Consider the following 22,390-nt stretch of genomic DNA (forward strand, 5'->3'; position numbering starts at 1 on the left):
AAAGAGGCAGTCCAGGACTGTAGGGTGGGCTTCTTGGGTAGATGGTGGTGCCTCTCGCTGAGACAGGAGCAGGAGCGCTGTTGGAGACTCTAAGGGCCTCACCTTGACAGGTGGTTCACCGCTATCCAAGTGATTGGAACCTTAGAAAAGAGGCTTGGGTTGGAAGTGTTGATGGTCATTGGGAAGGCATGAGGTCACGGAAGCAGAGCAGGAAGACACCACTGTAGGCCTGAGCCCCATGGGACAACAGTGCATACCCCCAGACAGAGGAAGAAATGTCATCTTTCTGAAAGAGCGTGGTTAAATGAGAATGTGTGTAAACCATCAAGTTTGGGCCCATCCTTTCTAATTGTATTTATGTTTTCCTTCTTTCCTCAGTTTGTTCTCCTCATTTTGATACTGTACAGGCAAGAATGTGTCCATAATAAGGTTGATCAGCATTAGAACAAATGCAGTGTGAGAGGGAAGGTTCTTCTGAAAAAAAAAAAAAAAAAAAAAAAAAAAAAAAAAAAAAAAAATTGCTCTGCAGCGTTGACACTGGCTGGAAAGAGGGCAAGGCACAGAGATTTATGGATTTTTAAAAGAAAATTTTTAAGGTTTATTTATTATTGAGGGACAGAGAGAGACAGAGCATGAGCATGGGAGAGGCAAAGAGAGGAGGAGACACAGAATCTGAAGCAGGCCCCAGGCTCCGAGCTGTCAGCACAGAGCCCGACGTGGGTCTCGAACTCACAGACCATGAGATCATGACCTGAGCCAAAGTCAAACGCTCAACCAGCTGAGCCACCCAGGCGCCCCCCATTTATGGATTTTTTAATGTTTATTTATTTATTTTGAGTGAGAGAGAGAGTGTGTGTGTGTGTGTGTGTGTGCACGCAGCGAATAGGGGGGAGCAGGGGGAGAAAGAGAGGGAGAGAGAGAATCCCAAGCAGACTCCACACTCAGTGCGGAGTCCAATGCGGGATCATGACCTGAGCCGAAATGAAGAGTCAGATGCTCAACCAACCGAGCCACTCAGGCACCCCCGTTATGCATTTTTAAAACATAAAAAAATCAATATTATTGTCAAGGGCCAAAAAGCAAAAGCATCCATAGGAAAGATAACTATCAGCTTATTTGCTGCTTTTGTATTTCTGGGAGGGGCAGGAGAGAGGAAGTCCCATTTTCTTAAAACTATCTGAAACAAATATGGGAACATGTTCACATGGCTTAAATCTGGGTTGTAGGTAGCCTGGAAAATTCTACCATATCATTATTAGTACTTTTCTGTACATTAGGAATGTTTCATCATTAAAAGTTTAAAAAAAGAAACAAAAATCAGATGGGATGGTGTGTATGCTGACTGCCTGGGTTGTTCAGCTTTAGGAATCCTTGGAGACCAGACAGGTCATAACAACTAGTAATAAACCAATAATCAATGTGTTTAAAAATAAATAATGAGTTAAAAAGCGTGAGAGTGTCCAGCCAGCCATCCACGCACATCGCTGTGTTCGGAATCCTGGCCTTCGGTGGCTGTGGATGTTCAGATAATTCTCCATTAAAAGTTGCAAAAACAAAATCGAAAACCTCTATTGCTTGTCTGCACAGAAGAGGTCCACAAAGAAGCAGGTTCTTTCTACACGGAGGTCTTTACTTTCTGCTCACCTTTTGCTACAAGTCTAATTCCTGAGTAATTGGAGTTAGGAGTGTTTTGATTTTTTTTTTTTTTTCCTTGGAGCTGCTGATCAAAGGTGTTTCCATCCAAATGCAGGCGGGATGGCGCTCACAGAGGCGGGGGCTCACGGGCAAGGGGGAAAAGGGGTGAGCAGCGCTTTGGGTCCAGCAGATAGAAGCTTCCTCCAGGGATTTTTAAAAACCCCTTTTGAATGGGCTCATTGTTTATAAGAACAGTTCCTTAATGGAAAAACAAAAAGGCAAGAGGGTCTGTAGCTTGCTTTTCTGCTTTTCTGGGCTGGCCTCATTGTTTATTTGATTTATCAAGTCTCTGAGTAGTTGCTCTGCTCTGTGACCTTCCTTTAGCTATTCCTTTAGAGTATCCATTTACTTTATTTAGAAACATAATATTTAAAAAAGCTGGAGCTGAGTCAGAAAATCATCACCTTTTTGATGTGGCCGTTTCCCCGTCTTTTGAAACCTTAAACTTGCTAAGAGCCCTGGAGCTGACTTGCAGTCTCTGAATCAACAAGGATTTCTGGGTCTGGCAAGGGCTCCCAGACGGTGGGCGGGCCTCCCGGGCCTGGGAAGCCGGGAGGGGGCAGCAGGTCTGCCCCAGGGTCCTCCAGTCTGGTTTGCACACAATTAGAGAACGCAGTGCCCGGTGGATTTGGTGCTAAGTGGTAAAGAAAGGGCTGCAAAGGGCCTCAGCTCAGGTGGTGTTTGGACTGTGGGGGAGCCCGGCGGAGGAGGCCCCCCAATGTGAGGCTGGAAGGCCGGGCTGGTGTGCTCATCTGAGGAGGCAGCAGCATCATTTAGTACAGCTGCTGGATGATTCCTCGGCCTCGCTTTTCCAGGTTAAACGTGCTGTACGTATGCTGTCTTTTAAAGAGGTGTTCTTTTTTCTAAGATAATTTTTTTTAAGTTTATTTATTTATTTTGAGAAAAAGAACGAGAGTGCGCAAGCGGGGCAAGGGCAGAGAGAGGTGGGGAGAGAGAATCCCAAGCAGACTCTGCACGGTCAGCGTGGAGCCAGACGCAGGGCTCTAACTCCCAAACTGTGGGATCACGACCTGGGCCAGAATCAAGAGTCAGATGCTTAACCAACTGAGCTGCCCAGGTGCCCCGCGAAGATATTTTTTTTTTTTAAAGGTTTATTTACTTTTGAGAAAGACAGTCCACGAGCAGGGGAAGAACAAAGAGAGAGGGAGACACAGAATCTGAAGCAGGCTCCAGGCTCTGAGCTTGTCAGCACAGAACCTGACGCGGGGCTCGAATCCGTGGACTGTGAGATCATGACCTGAGCTGAAGTCAGACACTTAGCTGATTGAACCACCCATGTGCCCCTAAATAATTTTTAAATTATTTTTTATACATCTGTTCTTCCCTTTTTCCCTTGCCTTTTTTTTTTTTTTTTTTTTTTTTTTTTTACTTTTTACTTTCAATGACAAAGATTCTAACTCTGAAGTTTGAAGACCAAAAACTAGGTATCAAACATGGTTTTGTCACCTTAACACAAGAACTGTTTTAAACTTTAGCCTATATTCTTTTGAGTCTTCATGTCCCTGTTGCTTTTAGGTTCTATGCGTTCTTTTGCATTTTCTTATGTTTCTCTAAATAAGGGGCCACGAAAGGCGTACACAGAACTCTATTAAGAAGGTGCTTGTAGGAACAATGAACCGCATGGACCCAAGCCTAGAGAAGACTGTGACTGACATCTGAAAGGACAGTTTACTCCCAGCTATTAACATTTCTTGACTGGATAGTCCCTTTTGTTTCTCGTAGAGGAACTTTAGAATCACGTTATTAAACTCCGTCTCCCCCCCCGCCCCCACCACCCCTGCAAGGAAGTCAAGCATCAACAAAAGTAATACTATCTGTGTAGTAGATTGTGATAGGAATTACATTAAATCTATTTATTACTTTGGGACTAATTGGCATTTTTATGAAAAATGGCATGTCTCTATTCAGATAGGGTCTTGTTTGTGACTGTCAGAAAGTTTTTGTATTTTTTAGTGTCTTCGTATGGGCTGTATGTATTCCTCAATGTGTTTATTTCTTGGCATTGTTGCTTGAGTTAGGAGTGTGCCCTTAGGTTTAATTGGGAGGTGGGGGTGGAACTCGAGGGGACGTGAGGACTTGGCTTTCAGATGGCCTGCTTCTCCCACCGGCTCTGCCATTTGCCAGCAGTGTGCCTTCTGGTGAGACAGGTAATCCTGCTGAGTCTTGGCTTTCTCACCTATAAATGTGGATAATAATGGTATCTACCTCTTAGGGTTGTTTTGAAAATTAAACGAGCTACTGTGTTAAGAACTTCACACCATTTCTGGCAGTTAATGCATGTTCAGAAATGATCTGTTTCTATTAACTGGTAATTGCTAGTAAATAGAAAAGCTGTTGATTTCTGGATATTTATTTTCTATTTTATGGCTATATTAAATGTCTTATTTGTTTTAATAATTTTTCTGGTACATCTTCTTGGCTTTCTAGGTTACACTGTAACACCGTGTGCCAATCAAAATATTTTTCTTCCCTTTTCAATTGCTGTATACTTGATTTCTGTTTTATATCTTGTTGAACTGCCTTCAGCCTCCTGGATAATAGTGATTAAGAGTGATGATAACTATCTTGGCTGTTATTTATTTATTTTTTATTATTTTTTTAATCTTTATTTTATTTTATTTTTGGGGAGAGAGAGAGAGAGAGAGAGACAGAGTGAGAGCAGGGGAGGAACAGAAGGAGAGGAAGACACAGAATCTGAAGCAGTCTCCAGGCTCTGAGCCGTCAGCGCAGAGCCCGACGCGGGGCTCGAACCCACGAACCGTGAGATCATGACCTGAGCCGAAGTCAGGTGCCCAAACAACTGAGCCACCCAGGCACCCCTCTTGGCTGTTACTTTAATATTATTATTATTTTTTATCATGCTAAGGGAATATCTTTCTAGTTTGGGTTTGGTACTTTTGTAACATTGGGTGTTGGATTTTACCAAATACCTTTTTCATAATCTTTTGTTTTTGTGATATATGGTTTTTCTCCCTTGACCACGTGAAGATCTTTTTACATTTCTCGTAATGCTAATTTTAAAATTTCAGTGTATTTAAACTAAAAAAAAAAAAAGACCCATTACACCATAACAGTTCACCCACACCCCCTTTCCCCTGCCTCTGGCAACCCAGATCTCTTCTCAGGATCTTGATTCAATGGGCTTCGTTTATATATGTGTTTCTTTATATTTAGATTCCACATGTAAGAGAGATCATATGGTACTTGACTTTGACATATTTAACATAGCATAATGCCCTCAATGTCCGTCCACAGTGTCACAAATGGCAAGATTTCATTCTTTTTTATGGCTGAATAATATTCCTTCCCTATTGAGAATGTGACTGCAGTGAACATGTGTGTGCAGGTCTCTTTTCGAGTTAGTGTTTTGTTTTCTCTAGATAAATACCCAGAAATGGAACTGCTGGATCAGATGGTAGTTCTAGTTTTAATATTTTGATGAACTCCTTATGGTTTTCTATAGTGGCTGCACCAACTTCCATTCCACCAACCAGTGCTGTATAAGAGTTCCGTTTTCTCTGCGTCCTGGCCAACGCTTGCTATTTCTTGTCTTTTCGATCCTAGCCATTCTAACAGGTGTGAGGTGATCCCTCAATGTGGATTTGCTTTGCGTTTCCCTGATGATGAGTGATGTTGAACATCTTCCCACGCGTGTGTTGGCCATCTGTGTGTCTTCTTTGGGAAATGCAAATCAAAGCCACAATGAGATATCAGCTCACACCCGTTAGAATGGCTAGGCTCAAAAAGACAAGCAACAGCAAGCGGTGGTCAGGAGGTAGAGAAAAGGGAACCCTTGTATATAGCACTGTACCTCACATTCTTGGTTCCTTTGTCTTGGATTAATTGACCACATATGTGTGGCTTTAGTTCTGGGCCCTCTATTCTGTTCCATTGATCTCTGTGTTTGTTTTTTATGCCAATACCGGGCCGTTTTAATTACTATAGCTTTGTAACATGGTTCGAAATCAGGGAGTATGATGCCTCCAGCTTTGTTCTTCTTTCTCAAGATTCTTTGGCTATTTGGGATCTTAGATGGTTCCGTACAAATTTTAGGATTGTTTGTTGTCTTTCTGTGAAAAATGCCATTGGAGTTTTGCATTGACTCTGTGTATTGCTTTGGGTAGTATCGACATTTTCACAGTATTAATTCTTCTAATCCATGAACATGGAATTCTTTCCATTTGTGTCTTCAGTTTCTTTTATTAATGTCTTGTAGTTTTCAGTGTACCTCATAATATTCTTAATCATGTTTTCTGGTGTAGAATCTACTTGATTCTTGGTGTGATTTCATTTGCTAATACTGTACTTAGGAGCCTAGTAGTTTTACTGTTTGTCTATAAGTAGTTTTAATTTTTAGTTTTTCTCCTTCATTCACGTAGTGTTAGATTGTGACATTAGAATTGCATTAGTTTTTCAAATGAATTGAAATTTTTTTTTCCCAACGTTTTCCTTTAGAAACTTTTTCGTAACACGAAATCATCTGTCCTTTGGAAGTTTGAATGAATTCACACCTAAGACTACCAGGAACTAGGTCTGAAGCCTTTATTGGAAATCCTCTTGAGTGGCTTTCCAGTTTCTTTGTTGTTATTGGATCCTTCATATTTTCCGGCTCTTAATTCAAGATTTTATGATCTGATTGCAATGAGTGCTTCATTAAAAGAAACCAAGAGCTCTTCCTTATCCAGAGTCCTATCTCCTCCCCAGCTGGTATTGTTATTTTCTGTCCTTTTAATCGTAGGTGCACTTGCTAGTGGTCCTTCCGTTTCATCGTGCCCTTGCCCCGCAAACAACCTGCTTTGAAATGTTCTGATAAGTTATAATGGTTTTCAATTTGCCAAGTCATAGTTCTTTTGACGTCGCCGTTATTTTCACTTATTCCTGCTTTCTTTTTTACAACTTCTAAAAACTTGGCACGTGAATTCATATATTGGATTCTGTAACAGTAAAACTGCTTGCACCACCAGTTTGGTTACCATCTACGATGACTGTTTGTAATCGTGTGTGCAAACGTAAATATATTTTGCATTGTGCCTGTAGTTTTGCAAGCCATGAAATTGCACGTGTGTGTACACACTTAACTCTGGAGCATGAGCGTTCATTATAGGATGTACCTGAGTCTGTCAAGACGTAATACGATATGCTGGCTCTGGGAAAGACTGCAAGAGCATGTTGATTTAGGCCATTGCTTCTCGGAAGCCGAGAAAGGAAATGGTTCATTCTGGTGCTGCTAATTGGCAGGGAGGAAGACAGACTCCTGTTATCCTTGCTAATTTACCCCAGGACTCTGTAAGATTTTGGTAAGGATATTTTCACTTCTGTGTCATCAGGTCTTAACTTGCTATTTTTTTTTTTAACTTATTTCCTTTTCTTTATTCTTCAAAGCCATTGGAGTACAAAGTGGTTGTTCATACTAATACTTTACGTGCTTGAAGATACACGTTACGTTATCCGAACTCCCATATTTTATTTCCTCCACTGATCGTTTTATTTTGTTTTGGGCTGATGGCAGCTTTTCCTGATTACCTTTTACAAACGGAGAACAGAAAAAAAAAAAAAAAAAACAAACCCAAAAACTTTACTTTTGGAAGAGCATGATTAGTGCTTAGTGCAAGAGCTTGGCGATGTTAACTGTTGACCAGATCGTTCACTTTTGTGGTTTCTTGTTTCTTTCTACCTTGTTCTTACACATATTGACTTTCTGCACCGCTTCTCCTGTATAAGGATTCTTTTTTTCTTTTAATGTTTATTTATTTTGAGAGAGCAAGAGAGGAAGAGAATGCATGAATGTGCACGCAGGGGAGGGGCAGAGAGAGAGGAAGAGAGAGAATCTCAAGCAGGCTCCATGCTGTCAGCACAGAGCCTGATGTGGGGCTCAATCTCACCAACTGTGAGATCATGACCTGAGCCCAAACCAAGAGTCAGAAGCTTAACTGACTGAGCCACCCAGGTGCCCTGGATGAAGATTTCTATACATTGCATATTCTTTTCTTGGTTGATGATTGTACAGTTTGAGTTTGCTCCTCCAAATATTCCACTGGTTGGTTGGAATAAATTTACTTTATCAGTCTTGTATTGTCATTTACTTAGAGTTAGTTTTTTAGATTTTTATCAATAAATAATATAATAGCACTGTGGTGTTTTGCCTTGCAGCTAATTTATCGTTTCTCTCTCTGATTATTTGCATATATTTCTTAAACTGGAATGGCTGGATCAAAGAATACATATCCAGAAAGGCTAAACCAATTTACCCTTTCACCAGCAATGTGTACATTGATATTTTTAATCTTTTATGAGGCAGTAGATGAAACAATAGAGTCCTTCTCCCCTGCTGGTTTTCTCAGGCTGTCGTAACAAATTATGACCAACGAGGTGGCTTACAGAAATCTATCCTCAGAGTTGTGGAAGCCACAAGTCTGAAGTCGAGGTGTGGCCAGGGTCATAATCCTCTCCGGGGAGGAATCCTGGCCATCCTTGGTCCCTGACTTGTAGCTCTAGCACTCTAATCTCGGCCTCTGTTTCACGTGGTGTTCTCTGTGTTTGTCTCTGTGGCTACTGGCCTCCTTGTAAGACACCACTCGTTGGATTTAGGGCCTGCTCCGATCCAGCGTGACCTCATCGAATGCAACTAATTACATCAGCAACAACCCTCTGCGCAAATCATGTCGCATTCAGAGGTTCCGGGTGGACACGATTTTGGGGGGGACACGTTATTCAAACCAATACAGTTGCTTTGATTTTGATTTCTTTTTTTTTTTGATACTAAAAGTAATGTAAATCTCACTGGAAAAGTAAAACTCCTCAGCCACAGCCACAGGAATGACTGATTACGGAACTTATTTTACTCTGTGGTGGCGGCATCTCCAGGGATAAACCTTATTCTTGATTTCTTGATAACCTTGTTTCTTGATTTCTTCTTCCTTATTCATGTAGATATTAAATAGCCATATCCTACATCTCAAACTTTAGCCCTTCAAAAAATAAAATATATGCGGGTTTACTTGCATAGGAGGCGCTTCCCTTATAATTTTATTGCTAACACTGTTTCTAATGATAATTGTTAACACTACTCAGTCGTTTTTATTCTAGAGAGCACAAAAACCTTTAAAAGCTCTTTTTAGGTATTCTTTTATTTAATCCCCAAATGTAGATCTCATAAAAATGAGATGTCCTAGGATTTGAAAGCTGATATGGTGTGGAACTGGAAGTTAGGTCTGTTTGCACTCACTGAAAATTCAGGTTTATTAAAAATTTTTTAAAATGTTTATTTATTTTTGAGAGACAGAGAGAGAGCACAAGTGGGGGAGGGGCAGAGAGAGAGGGAGACACAGAATCTGAAGCAGGCACCAGGCTTTAAACTGTCAGCACAGAGCCTGATGCAGGGCTTGAACTCATGAACCATGAGATCATGCCCTGAGCCGAAGTTGGACGCTTTACCGACTGAACCACCCAGGCACCCCTGAAAATTCAAGTTTGTAAAGATGGTGTTGTCTAGGCTTAGAGGCCACCTCAGGTTATTTGTTGCAGATGTTGTGGGCCTTTTCATGGCGAGACATGATGAAGGACTCTGACTCCCGTCCCCTGGCACAGTCACACTGATCGGCCTCGAAGTCAGTGGCTGTCTGTCTACCGCAGTTTCGTCTGGGTGGCCGTGTGGTTTTCCAGCTTTCTGTCTACTGTGTCTTCCTGCTGCACATGACGTTGCCTTGGGAATGGAGAGGATCTTGAAAGTGCCTTTTTTTCCAGTGCAATCAAGAGCTTCACTGTCTTTTCTGTAAATCTTTCCTGTGTACCTGCCTGTGCACTGTGCTGGTCACGAGGGATGCTCACCAAGGTGAGGAGGGCAGATTTCAAGCAATGCAAACTTCCGCCGGGCAGAGGAGAATACCTCCAAATTCTTTCATGATGCCATGCAACCAGTATTCTGGTTGAGAGTTTTTAAAAATGCTGGGGGGGGGGGGGTGGGGTGGGGGAGACAGGAGAGAATGATCGCTTATTTCATCAGAAGGGAGCTGTCAGGGAAAGCCGGCAAGAGGAGCTCAGATCCGATTGCTTTTTGTTTCAAATGCGAGCTTCTGTAGCGTAAAGCGGTGGTTTGTAAGAATACTGTTCGGCTCTGGAGTGCCCAGACACACTTGGAGCTAGAATTTCATACCTGTGGTTGCTGCCGATATGCTCGGGCTTGTGGGATCATTTGCTTAACACAGGGTGACAGGGAGGCTAAATCCTCAGCCCCTGCTCCTCTCTGGGCACCAGCCAGCTGTTACAGAAGTGGCCGCCATAGTGCAGAGAGGGAGCCAAGTTGACTGCGGGGACAGGTCAAGCCCCTGGGCCCAGGAGGTCATGTTTGTCTAGATGGTCAGCCCCAGAAAGCAGGTCCTGGATGCTGACACCAGGCTGTTTTCTTTTTTTGTTTTTTAATCACAGTTTTGGTTTTGGTTTTGGTTTGTTTTTAATGTTTATTTATTTTGGAAGGAGAAAGAGAGAGATGGAGCGTGAGCAGAGGAGGGGCAGAGAGAGAGAGAGACACAGAATCTGAACCGGGCTCCAGGCTCTGAGCTGTCAGAACAGAGCCCGATGCGAGATTCGAACCCACAAACTGTGAGATCGTGACCTGAGTCGAAGTCGGAAGCTTAACCGACTGAGCCACCCAGGTGCCCCTTAGTCACAGTTCTTGGCACTAACAGCCTCGGTCGCCGGCTAGAGAGGACCACTGGCTGGTGGGGCCGACCACGCACGCACCCGTGTAGCAGCACGTCTGTGATGCGATCGTCCAAGGGAAGCTCGGACTCACGGGTGGGTCTGGAATGCACGAGCAAGGCATGTGGATATCTGTACATTCTTACTGCTGCCGGACAGCAGCTACAGCTCACCGATAGCATGAGACCTGCACAAAAAAGATCTCTGAGCATCCTGCCGTAATGATTAGAAAAAGGTGGCTTTTGGTGTAGGGCTCAAACTACCACTTTAAAGGTTTTTGGGCATCTGAAGGGATGCTGGAGAAAGGACACAGGAGAACATGAGTGTGTGATGGGGAATTGGAAGTGGTCTTTTACTTCGATTTACTTCCCATAAACCTAGAAAAAAAAAGATAGTGGCCAGATTTCAACAAGAATACCACTTGTAGATCTGAACAGGTGTGGATTCTGAAGACCCCTGGGAAACGTGGTCTCCAGAGGCAGCACCACCTTGGCCAGCTGGGCCTTGAGCCCCAGGCGCTGAAGTATATAAAAGTCCAGGCGAAACAGAGGACTCAGTAGCACAGGCAGAAAATGCCAGGCGTGCCGACCTCCCAAGCCCACGGACCTACGTGCCTGGGTAGAGGGGGGCCCGTGTCCCCCTTAGCAGCGTCGTGTGTGATACAGGTTGCGTTTTGCGTGAGGTGGAGCTTGAAGTGCAGGATGTTTCTTCCAGAGTGCCTTGGAGATGGTGGCTGTGAATGGGGAGGAGCCGAAGTGGCTGCAGGGAGATGTCCAGATGCACTGAGGGCCCAACACCAGCTTTGGCTGGCCCCACAGGCAGTACTACACCTGGAATGGACTGTAAGCGTTGTCCTGGGGTGGCCAGATCTCCATATTCCGATATAGGTGAGTCATCAGGTGACGGTTGCTCCAGAAAGGAGGGTGACCTTGAAGAAGGCGGTACTCTGTGGCTCAGGTGATCCCTGCATGGGCTGAGCTGAAGGCTGCTGGCCAACAGCAGCTGGGGCAACAGGTGGTTCAGTGAAGGGAGATCTGCGTTGGGCATTTTCTTGGTCACCACAATATATGTGTGTGTGTATATATATGTTTATGGATGCATACGTATATTTATGTATGCATGTTTGTTCCTTTGTTCATTCATTCATTCATTCATTCCCGGAAGCAATCCATCACCCAGTGTGCACTGTCCACTTACGAAAACCAAGCAGTGTTGCAGGTCCTGGAGCTAAAGCATTGAACAAAACGGGCCCTGCACTGGGGACCCAGCCAGTCTTCCAGTCGGAAGACCGTCGGTACACAGGACATGAGGGTGGCAGGTGGAATGGATGCTCTGGCGGTCACGGAAGGACTGAGATGGGGAGGGGCTGAGGGCGAGGAAGCCAGGAGGCACGGCCGTGGGAGCAGGGAGGAAGAGCCTTTGGGCCGAGCGCATGGCCAGGCCCCATCGGGAACACAGGCGCCGTGTGTTCCAGAACAGAAACAGAATTGTAAGAGAGGGGGAGGCGCGGAAGGAAAGGAGGCCGAGGCAAGGAGTTTAGATTTTATTCTAGGTAGGATGGGACTGACTCAAGGTGTGGAAGCAGAAAGGAGCTCTTCTAGAGAAGGCACTTTGCGGAGACGCTTGGCACGTGCCGTTCCTGTTAGGTTTGGTGGGACTCACTTCGACAATAGCCCTAATGAGTAGGTGCTGTTGGTGCCCCGGTTTGCAGGTGAGGAAACCGAACACAGGGTAGATGACTTACCACAGGGCTGGAAAGTGGCAGAGCTGGGGACCCACACCTAGGACGTTGTGTTTCTGATCCTGCGCCCCTGACCTCCTGAGTTCTGGGAAGATCGCCTGATTAATATGCGGGGTGAGGGTAGGATTCCTGCCTGAGGCTGTTGAGGTGCAGGTGGTTTCGCTCTGGAGACGGACCGAAGCGGCTGCCAGGCTGCCTTCGTGATGGGCAGGTGCAGAGGGAGGGGCATGTGGGAGGTCAAACAGAGACGAGAGGGGAAACTGAGTCCTGGATTTTGACTTGAGCCAGTATGCAAGATAAGTATAGATCTGACTGGTTGCATCCTATATGTTCTTGTCCATTTGGGGATTCTGTTGGGGGAAGTCCAGGCTGTTACAGGTCTGTTGGTGACCTGCAAGGAAAACAAAACTGATTTACCTGTAAGGGACATGGATTCCTGCCAGGAACCTCTTCCCCCACTGCTGTCCCCAGAAATGATTCACTTTCCAAATGCTTGCTTGTCCTAAACCATTGCTATGGGACTGGTTGGGGTAAGAAAAGGCCGTTTTGAGGTGCCTCAGGTCCCTTCTCCACTCACCCCCACAATGAACAGTCTGGCACATGTGAACCTTTTGCGTGTTGCCACCTGTCATGGTGCCGTTTGCCAGAACAGAGTGAAGGGCAGTTACAGAGGTAGGCACCACTTACATGGTACTGTTTAACCCTGGGAGGATGCTAAAACCAGTCTTTTTTTTCATTAAAAATTTTTTTTGTTTATTTTTAAGAGAGAGAGAGAGAGAGAGAGAATAAGTGGTGGGGTAAGGGGGGGGGGTCAGAGAGAGAGAGAGAGGGAGACAGAATCCGAAGCAGGCTCCAGGCTCTGAGCTGTCAGCACAGAGCCCAAGGTGGGGCTTGAACCATGGGATCATGACCTGAGCCCAAATTGACACGTAACCGACTGAGCCACCCAGGCGCCCCTCTTTCCCTTTTTACACCTGCTCTGGCTTCTCTCCTGGTCTCTTGTTGCATGGACTCTGCTTTGCAAGGCCATCAGGGACCTCACGTTGCTGACTCCAGTGGTCAGCGTTCAGCACTTATCGTACTTGGCTTTTTGGTGGCGCTGGATGTACCTCGGGGTACTTTCTTTATTTGACACCTCTGCCTGCTTTCTGCTTTCTGGCCACTGCCTATCTGTACCCTTTTCTGGCTTTTTTTTGTCTGGCCTTTCGATTTGGGGTGCCCTGGAGTTAAGTCCTGGGTCATCCTCCCTCTCTCAGTTTACTCCTTTAACAACAGTAACCAGGCTTATGAATTCAAATACTATTGATTTCTTGACTTGCTCATAACTTCCAGATGTATTCTTTTAGCCCAGACCTCTCTCCCCAGAACTCTAGACGTGTATATTCAACTCTTAGATGTTTCTGTTGCAATAATCTGATAGACCTCTTAGACGTGAGGTTGAACACTGAGCTGATTTCCAGCACTCGCACCCTAACCTGCTCATGCCCACTGTTCTCATCCCCCGTGGATGGCAAGGCCATCTTCCAGTTGTTCAGGCCCCAAAGGTCGGAACCGTATCCTTTCTCCCTCTCTTTCTCTTTGCACACCGACCCCAAGTCTAGCTTGTTAGGGAATTTGGTCGGCTCTGCTTTCATAAGCCACCTGCTCCCTGCTCACCACCTGCTGCTCCTTTCCGGATGGCAAGTAGCCCTGAGCCCTGCCTCCATCTTTGCTTCTCTGTGGTCTCTTGTCAACGCGAAGCCAGTGTGAGCCTTTACAAGAAGTCAGTGGGATTGTGTTGCTCTTGAGCTCAGAACTCACTAATGGTCACCATCACTCGGAGCCAAAGGCCTCTGTCCCTCCCCTGCTACCCACACTCTCTCCCTCCCTGTCTCTGCTCCAGCCACACTGGCCTGCGGGCCGTTTTGGAGCCTCTTGTCCAGCTGTTCCTTCTTCTTCTGAATCCGTTCTGCTAACTCCCTTATCTCTTTCGGGTGTGTTTTTCGGTGAGCTCCAGGGGGAGCTTCCGCCTGTTGGCCTCCACATGGCCTCCATGGCCTGATTCCACTTACACCACTTATCCTTTTATTTCTCTATAGCTCTTGATACCTTCTGACAAATGCTGCCCGCTTGTTCTATAACTGAGCTCCCAGTGATGGGGATCCATGTTTATTTTGGTGGTATAGCCCACATTTTGGAGCTACGTCTGGTGGGGCCCTTCTGCTGTGCTACTGAAGAAATAGCTCTCATTGCCTCTGGAGAGGGGATGATGAGTTCCTTGGAGATCAAAGGCAAGGTCATTTTGTTTTGTTCTGTCTTAGCTTAGGTGGCGAGAGCAGGCTATCTTTGCGAAGGCACGTATTCCAGTGTGGTCAGCACCGTGGCTTCTGCAGCGCTGGTAGCTGCCAAAGCGACTTTTGCGTGTGACTGTGGGATTAAAGCACCTGCTTCTTGGGGGCCGGCAGTTTGGTCTCATTGGCATAACCAACCAACTACCTCCTGTAAGGGAGGGTCCCAGCAGAAGCTACATGTGTGAAACATCAAGTTAACTTTTAAAACTTTGTCAGCGCTTTGGGTGATACACATTTTCGTACTGACTTTTCTGGAACTTTCTGTTCCAGAGGAGAGAAGTTGCGTAGGTGGCTTCTGGTCCACAATGACATTTGCCTGCTGTCTTTGGCCAGCATCCTCTCAGCTGGGCCGCAGCTGGGCCCTCCTTGTCCATGGGCCCAGGGGCAGGGCATCTGCTCCGTGCACTTGGTCTGTCCATGGGCCCCAGGGCAGGGCGTTGGCCCCGTGCACTTGGTCTGTAAGTTGCACAGCACCTGAAATCTGTTTTAGCGCTGATTTGAGAATGCGTTTATCTGGTTCTGTGAACAGCCTTCGAGTTCCCTGAAGGCAGAGCTGTGTCATATCTGTCTCAGTGCTCCAACATCCAGGCCAGTCCCTCACATGGCAGGGTGTTAGGAATGTTTATGGAATTGTGTGTGACAGTGCGCAAATAGAACCTCATCCGAAGTTACGCGTTAGGCAGATGTGAATGGTTCTGGAGCAGGGTGGTGGTGATGGTTGTACAATACGTATGTACTTAACACCACTGAACTGAATGCTTACGAGTGGTTAGGACAGTAAATTTTATGTTGTGTATTTCACCAAAGTAAAAAAAAAAAAAAAAAAAAAAAACAAAACTGGGGGAAAACGTAAGGAATTAGGCACCTCACCAGGACATGATGCTCTAGCATGGTCTTGTTTGGGCAGACCAAGGCCAGGAGGCACAGAGAATTTCCACTGAGGGGCTCGGTAGTTGTTTGCGTTGGTTTTCTGTGATTAAAATGCCCCTTATTGGGGTGGCTGCATGGCTCAGTTGGTAAAGCATCCGACTTCAGCTCAGGTATTGATCTCGTGGTTCATAAGTTCTAGCCCTGCATCGGGCTCTGTGCTGACAGCTCTGAGCCTGGAGCCTGCTTCGGATTCTGTGTCTCCCTCTCTCTCTGCCCCTCCCCCACTTTGTGCTCTGTCTCTCTCTCTCTGTCAAAAATAAATCAAAACATTAAAACAATTTTTTAAAAAAACGCCTCTTACTTGTCCCTGCTGATTTGTCTATGATTTTAAACTCGATTTTGAACTTGATTCCCTTTGCAGTTTGGCTTTAGTCCCTGCATCCCCTTGTTAAACTGCTTGCTAATGATCATCCTTGCATCAAGTTTGACATTTTTAATTTCTGCATTTTATTTTATTCCAGAATAGTTAGCATTCAGTTTCAGGTGGTACAAGTGCTCCCCTTAATCCCCATCACCTATTTCGCCCACCCATCCCCCACCTTCCCTCTGGTGACCATCAGTTTGTTCTCTGTAGTTAAGAGTCTTGGCTTGTGTGTCTGTTTCTCTCTTTTTTTCCCCCTTGCTCATTTGTTTTGTGCCTTAAATTCCATACATGAATGAAATCAGACGGTATTTGCCTTTCTCTGACTGATTTCACTTAGCATTATTCTCTCTAGCTCCAACCATATTGTTGCAAATGGAAGATTTCATTCTTTTTTATGGTGGAGTAATATTCTGTTATATATATATGTATATATGTATGTAGGTATGTAACATATATGTTAAGGAATATTATATATGTATAACATCCATATGTAATATAACAGGATATAAATAATAGTATACATACATAATATAGCAGAATATATATATATATATATATATATATGTATATATATATATATGTACACACACACACACACACAATATTCTTTATCCATTCATCTGTCAGTGGATACTTGGGCTGCTTCTATAGTTTGGCTGTTGTAAATAATGCTGCTAGGGGTGCATGTATCCCTTTGAATTAGTGTTTATGTATTCTTCAGATTAATACCCAGTAGTGTGAATGCAGGGTCATAGGGTAGCTCTATTTTTAACTTTTTGAGGAGCCTCCACATTGTTTTCCACAGTGGCTGCACCAGTTTGCATTGTCACCAACAGTGCAAGAGGGTTCCTTTTTCTCCACATCCTCACCAACACTTGTTGTCTTTTGTGTTTTTGATTTTAGCCATTCTGACAGGTGTGAGGTGGTATCTCATTGTCGTTTTGATTTGCATTTCCCTGATGATCAGTGATGTTGAGAAGCTTTTCCTGTGTCTGTTGGCCATCTGGATGTCTTCTTTGGAGAAATGTCTGTTCGCTTCTTCTGCCCATTTTTTAATTGGATTATTTGTTTTTTTGGGTGTTGATGTGTATAAGTTCTTTATATATTTTGGATACTAACCCTTCATCAGATGTGTCATTTGCAAATACCTTCTCCCCTTCTGTAGGTTATCTTTTAATTTGTGGATCATTTCCTCTGCTGTGTTGAAGCTTTTTATGTTGATGTAGTGCCAATAGTTTATTTTTGCTTTTATTTTCCTTGCCTCTGGAGACATATGTAGAAAAATGTTGCTATGGCCTATGTCAGAGAAGTTACTGTGCTCTTTTCTAGGACTTTTATGGTTTCAGGTTTCACATTTTGGTTTTTAATCTTTTTTGAGTTTATTTTTGTGTATTATGTAAGAAAGTGGTCCAGGTTCAGTCTTCTACATGTTGCTGTGCAGTTTTCCCAACACCATTTGTTGAAGAGACATTCTTTTTTCCCATTGGATATTCTTGCCTGCTTTGTTTATGTTTCTACATTTTAAAGCCGCAGAAAAATGGAACTGGAGATCATGGGTCACAGGCTTGGGTCCTGGCGTCAGAAGGACGCTGCCATTTACTGTATCTGTTCTTTGCCTTTTTGCACTTGGGCCTCCTCACCTGCAGGCCGGTGATGGCAGTGGACGTGGCCTCATTTTGCCCCCTTGTTAACCTTTTCACTTTCAGTGTCCCTGGCTTCCGGAGGACCCATCACGATGACACCTTCCTCTATGTTTGAAGTCCCGGGAGTGGCCTGTATGTTTTTGTTCTTTGAATGTGCCGACCTCCTGTGCCTACCGTCCCCCCGGTTCTCTCTTCTCCCAGCGCTGGAATCTCGAGCTGTTTCCCGTTACTCAGTCTGAGGGTCCCCTGGGGACTTTGCTGACCCCCCTCCACTTCCACTGACCCCCACTAGAGTACAAGCTCTGCCAGGGGACTGTAAGCTCCCAGAGGGAGTACAGAGATGGTCCCATCGGCCCCTGGCACAATGCCCTGTGTCACACAACAAGGCTCAGTAAGTAGGCAAATTACAGGGGAATAAACACAAGTGCCCCGTTCTTGGCCCCTTGCAGTGTTCACTTATGACCTGGGTCCGCTCCCTTATTTTAGTCTGGTGTGTGCTTTCTGTCCAGTATGTTGGCCTTCACCTAGAAATTCAGGGAAGGGTTTTACGGGTGCCCAGGGGAGGGCAGAGCCCCTGCGCTCCTCCTGGGCTCCTGGGCCCTGCCGACTTTCCTAGCCCCTCCAGGCAGCGGAGCTCAGGAGTTGGGCTGCAGACCCGGCGATCGATACGCTGCCTTCAACTCAGGTCCGGAGAAGAGCAGCACAGCTCGTTGAAGATTCGGGAAGCGGTGCCTTGGAGGAAATCCTCGCCAAATTAAGTTTTGGACCTTTTCTTTTACTCCGTAGCCTAGGGCTAAAAGAAGCAGGTTGTCTGAGACCCTTGAAGGGTGAGGAGGCAGGCTGTCCCAGCTGAGTTCAGACCCGGGCTGGGAGGCTGTTATTTGTACAGCTAACTTTGGGCATCTGTTTGCATGAATTCATGTCTTGTTCTGTTTCTTCTGACTGAGGAGGTTTTGGGGCCAAGCTGGGCCAAGCACCTGGAGAGGGAGGGAGGGAGAGAGAGAGAGAGAGAAACAGAGAAACAGAGTAGTGTATGGGCCTGAACAGGATTTGTCAGAACCTAGGGGCAAAGCAGCACACAAAACTGTGGAGGCGGCGTTCTCTGGACCTCTGCTTGGAACCCAGCTCCTTCTGCCATTTTGACGAATCTCTGAGGATATCCTTGGGTCAGCCCCAACATATGTGGGGTACGGGTAATGGGGTCTGAGTGCACATTAAATCCAGTAGAGATGGGGTTTCCTGACAGGCTGGCTGGGACATCTGACACTTATTGGTCACCATACCTGATTTGGATGACCTTGCTGGCTCACCCGTGTGGCTGTCCTCCTCCATCATTCTGTGTGTGACGTGGAGCTCAGTGGACAAGTTCAGACACGCCACAAATGACAGCAGTGCTGAGGATTCCCTGGGCCCAGGCTTTGTTTCTGACTCTGCTGTGTGACCTCGGGGAAGTTTCTTACCCTCTCTGAGCTTTGGTTTTCTCCCTGCCAAAATAGGAATCGTTAAGATTGTGGTGAAGATTTAAGGAAATCAGTGCCGTGAAGGGTTGCGCACAGCATGGCACTCACTAGCTTCGGATGTCGCTGTGTTATTATTCATCTTAGCGGGCGAACTTACTCCCACACGTTTTGCTTTTCCACAGAAGTTTGCGAAACTAAGCTTGTTCCCTGCCCGCAGAACGTTTGTAAGGGAAACTGCCGTCACCTCCGGTTTTCAAAAGGAGGCAACCGAGGCCTAGAGGGGTGAAGTTTGTTTCCTCGGCTCGCACAACTGGACTGAGGTGCAGAAGGCGAGCATTTGGGGCGGGGCGGGGGCGGGGGGGGGGGATTGATCCCGTGGACTTTATTCGCGCTCGCGTCACCGCCAAGTGGCAGCTAAAAACATCGATCCCTGTTGGTTACAGACCCCGGGGGAGGTGGATGAAATGCCACACTCGCGGTGCGTTTTTTGATCAGCTAGCCTCAAGGCCTCTCTTGGTTGGAACTGAAAGGACTCACAATGGGTGCGACTCCGAGGGAACCGGCTGAATTTCTATAAATCAGGCAGCAGAGACATCCCACACTCTGCCGCCAGAGCGTCTGCAGCGTGGGGTGAGAGGTTCTTCTGAGAACTAACATCTATAGCACGCTTCTCATGTGCGTCCGCTTAATCCTCGCGGCAAGCCCGCTGCTCAGCTCGCGCCCGCGCCGCCGACGACGAGGAACCGAAGCTGAGTGCAGAGAGGGGCGGGGCCTTGAACCCCGGCAGCCAGACTCCACGGCCGTGCTGTCACCCTCTGTGCGGCCCCAGGGAGGGGGCAGCGGACGAACACAGTTCATCAAAAGCGAACAGAAGCTGCAGATGAAAGAGGAGGTCTGTGAACATGTGAAGGCTTTTTTTGTGTGTGTGAACCGAGACGGGCTTCAGTTATGCTCTGTGTGTCGGTGAAGAGGCACCGTGAACTCCCAGGTCGGCCGGCAAAGGGCCGATGTCTGAGGCTTCGCTCCGTTCAGGCAGCTGGTTAGCAACACGGAGCTGTGGATGTTTCCAGGGGAGGAAATGAATACACAGGCGTCGGGGGTGAAGGAGGCCAAGTGCGTGGAGTCGGCCGAGAGGTGGATTCGGTGGAAAGACAGACACAGAGTGTCCTCTGTAGACGCGATGTGGAACCGGTTCCCAGGGAGCCAGTCAGGAAACCAGTATCGGAGGGTCAGTTCCCCGCTTTTCTCACAGATGAGAGTGGCCAAACAAAATCTGCAACTTTGAGGGTGGGGGAGTTTACCTGGTTTAGGTGGAAGAAGGCAGAAAAGAAAAACTAGGTGCCCAGTGTTAACAGGTGATGGCCATCTTTAATTGATTCTCAGTGTGATAAAAGTGCCCCCTGAAAGTTGGGAGCAATTGGAACGGTTGTGTATTTTTATTATACTCTGACCATGAATGCCCTTGGCATATTTGCCAAGTTTTACCCTGTAGAACACGTGAAACCATCCTACGTTTAATTTTGTTTTTAGTCCGATACCATCAGGAATCTGCTTTGCGTTGTCCTTTTGGTCCTTTGGAAGAAATCTTAAGTTGGGATATTTTGTAGAGTTATCACAGTTGGCCAAAATATTTCTGTAATCCCTCAACACGTCTCAGAAACCAAAGCCACGTGGCAGTGGCCAGGTGCGTGTCCAATACGTAATGTCCACACGTATAAAGTTGTAAGAACCGAATGGATGAGCTCTGCTTTTGTTCTCAGTGACAGCTTTTACTTTTCTCCCTTGTCTGCCCTGGGTCCCTTCTACTTTGGAGAGAACACAGGCCCTTCTTGAGGCCACTGGCTGTTATTTCAGTTGATAGTGTTCCTGCAGAATTACCCGAGGTTCTTTCTGCTTTGGGGGGACCAGTGACTCAGAAAACCCTATGTGCTTAGGACAGGAGCCTGGTTTGGAATGTTCTAGTCATTCTTCTGGCAGGTCTATTCTGGTAGGCAAGTGAAGAAAGGGAAGGAGAACAGGAAAATACAGAAGAAACGTTGTTGGAGGATATTATTCTGTGTGTTGACGTCTAGATCAGAATAAGAGGGGGCAGCTTTACACAAAAGCAAAAATGGACTGCAACCTTGTTACCCCAGGTCTGTGCAGGACGCTCATTCATTCATGTCACCAGACTTATTATAGAGACCACAAAGGTAATATTAACACAGTTTAAAAACTCCTTTTCCAGAAATTAGAGCCAGACTTGGGCCTTAGAAGTGAGTAACTTGGGCTGTGCAGGAACACACGAGGGAGGAGAGCTCTCAGAGTGTGTTAGACTGTTCTTGCCTGTGTGTCTGTCAAGGGCAGCCCGGCTCACCCAGCCTGGTGCTCATGAAGGCTCTATCTCCCCAGATGAGCCAGGCTTCAGGCATTTCAGGAGCCCCGACAGTGCAGCTACCTGTGGCACGATGCAAGAGGAAAACCTAACCGTTGTCACGACAGCTTGACTTGGCAGGAAGATAGCGAGGGACCATCAGTAAGTGGCTGACAGCGGTCCCCCCCTCCAAAGGGCAGGGTCTCACCAGAGGTGCTGCTGGGGTTGGGGAGGATCGCACTCGTTGGCCGGTTGTCTTGACTGGTTGTCTGTCTCGCTCTGACTGCCGTTCCCTACCAATGGGGTTCTGAATAGGGGGCTTCATCTCTCTGAGCCTCGGTTTCCGCCATTGTACAATGTGCGGTCCTCTTCACAGCTCACAGGGCAGCTGCAGAGTCCATGCAGAGCTCTTCAAGTGTCCTGTTAAATGCAAGCTGCTAACAGTAAGTGAGGACTTGTGTTACCTTTACTCCAGGGTAAATCTCACCTCTGTTGCTGAAGGCTCTTCTCCTATCCTGGGCAGTGCGATGGAGCCCAGGTGGGAGGGCAGACCAGGGGAGTTGGGATGTCTGAGCGCTGTCCATCCCCGGGGCTGCACGCACCACCCAGGGAGGGAGCCTCAGGACGGGCTCTGACCCAGGACGGCGGTGCCGAGGATGGTTTTGAGGCCACTTCATCTTTTTAGCCCGTTAAGTGTTTCCGCTTCTTCATTTTATCATCTAATTGTGATGATTGATAGAAACACAGTAGTGCAAGCTCTCCAACTCCGGGGATCCTCCGCGGTGACCGTCCAAAGTGTTGTCTATCTTCTGTCCTACAGGCCCATGGTGGGGCAGTGAGGGCACCTAGGGGATCCACCCAAAATGAGCTGTTGGGACCTGAGCAGCATGTGTGAATCCTGCAGGGGTCCCCTGCCTCATTTTGGAGCTGTTCACATGATTTTATCCTTAGGGTCAGTGTGAGGGCACACTGTGCTTAACTTTTGTGGGTAAAAAAAGAGACATTCCTCCCTTGCCCCCAAAACATCATTAAAACATGGGGGAGAATTCCTAGTAGAAATAGATAAAACATGGTCTTAGGTCTTTCCTTTATTTTTCTAGTATCTAACCCCTGTGTGGATAATGAATGTCCGATGTTTTCTGCAGTGGGAAGGGGA

At 46.3% G+C, this 22,390-nt stretch overlaps 1 protein-coding gene across 14 annotated transcripts in view; it reads left to right on the plus strand.

Moving 5' to 3' along the window:
* GLI3 (GLI family zinc finger 3) overlaps window positions 1-22,390 on the plus strand; it is a 279,195-nt gene that overhangs the window by 45,023 nt on the left and 211,782 nt on the right. For 3 of the 14 annotated variants that reach the window (XM_042914409.1, XM_042914376.1, XM_042914426.1), the window contains exons 1-2: window positions 19,627-19,773; window positions 21,273-21,396. The exons of 4 other annotated variants lie outside the window; for them this stretch is intronic. Coding sequence is in view for 1 of the 10 variants with exons in the window: in XM_042914402.1 (XP_042770336.1) it covers window positions 21,662-21,677 (16 nt within the window). In the remaining 9 variants the exon portion in view is untranslated. 7 more of the 14 variants (XM_042914445.1, XM_042914389.1, XM_042914435.1 and 4 more) reach the window with 4 other exon arrangements.

This window comes from Panthera leo, chromosome A2 (genome assembly GCF_018350215.1).
Source record: "Panthera leo isolate Ple1 chromosome A2, P.leo_Ple1_pat1.1, whole genome shotgun sequence".
In the NCBI taxonomy this organism is placed as follows: domain Eukaryota; kingdom Metazoa; phylum Chordata; class Mammalia; order Carnivora; family Felidae; genus Panthera; species Panthera leo.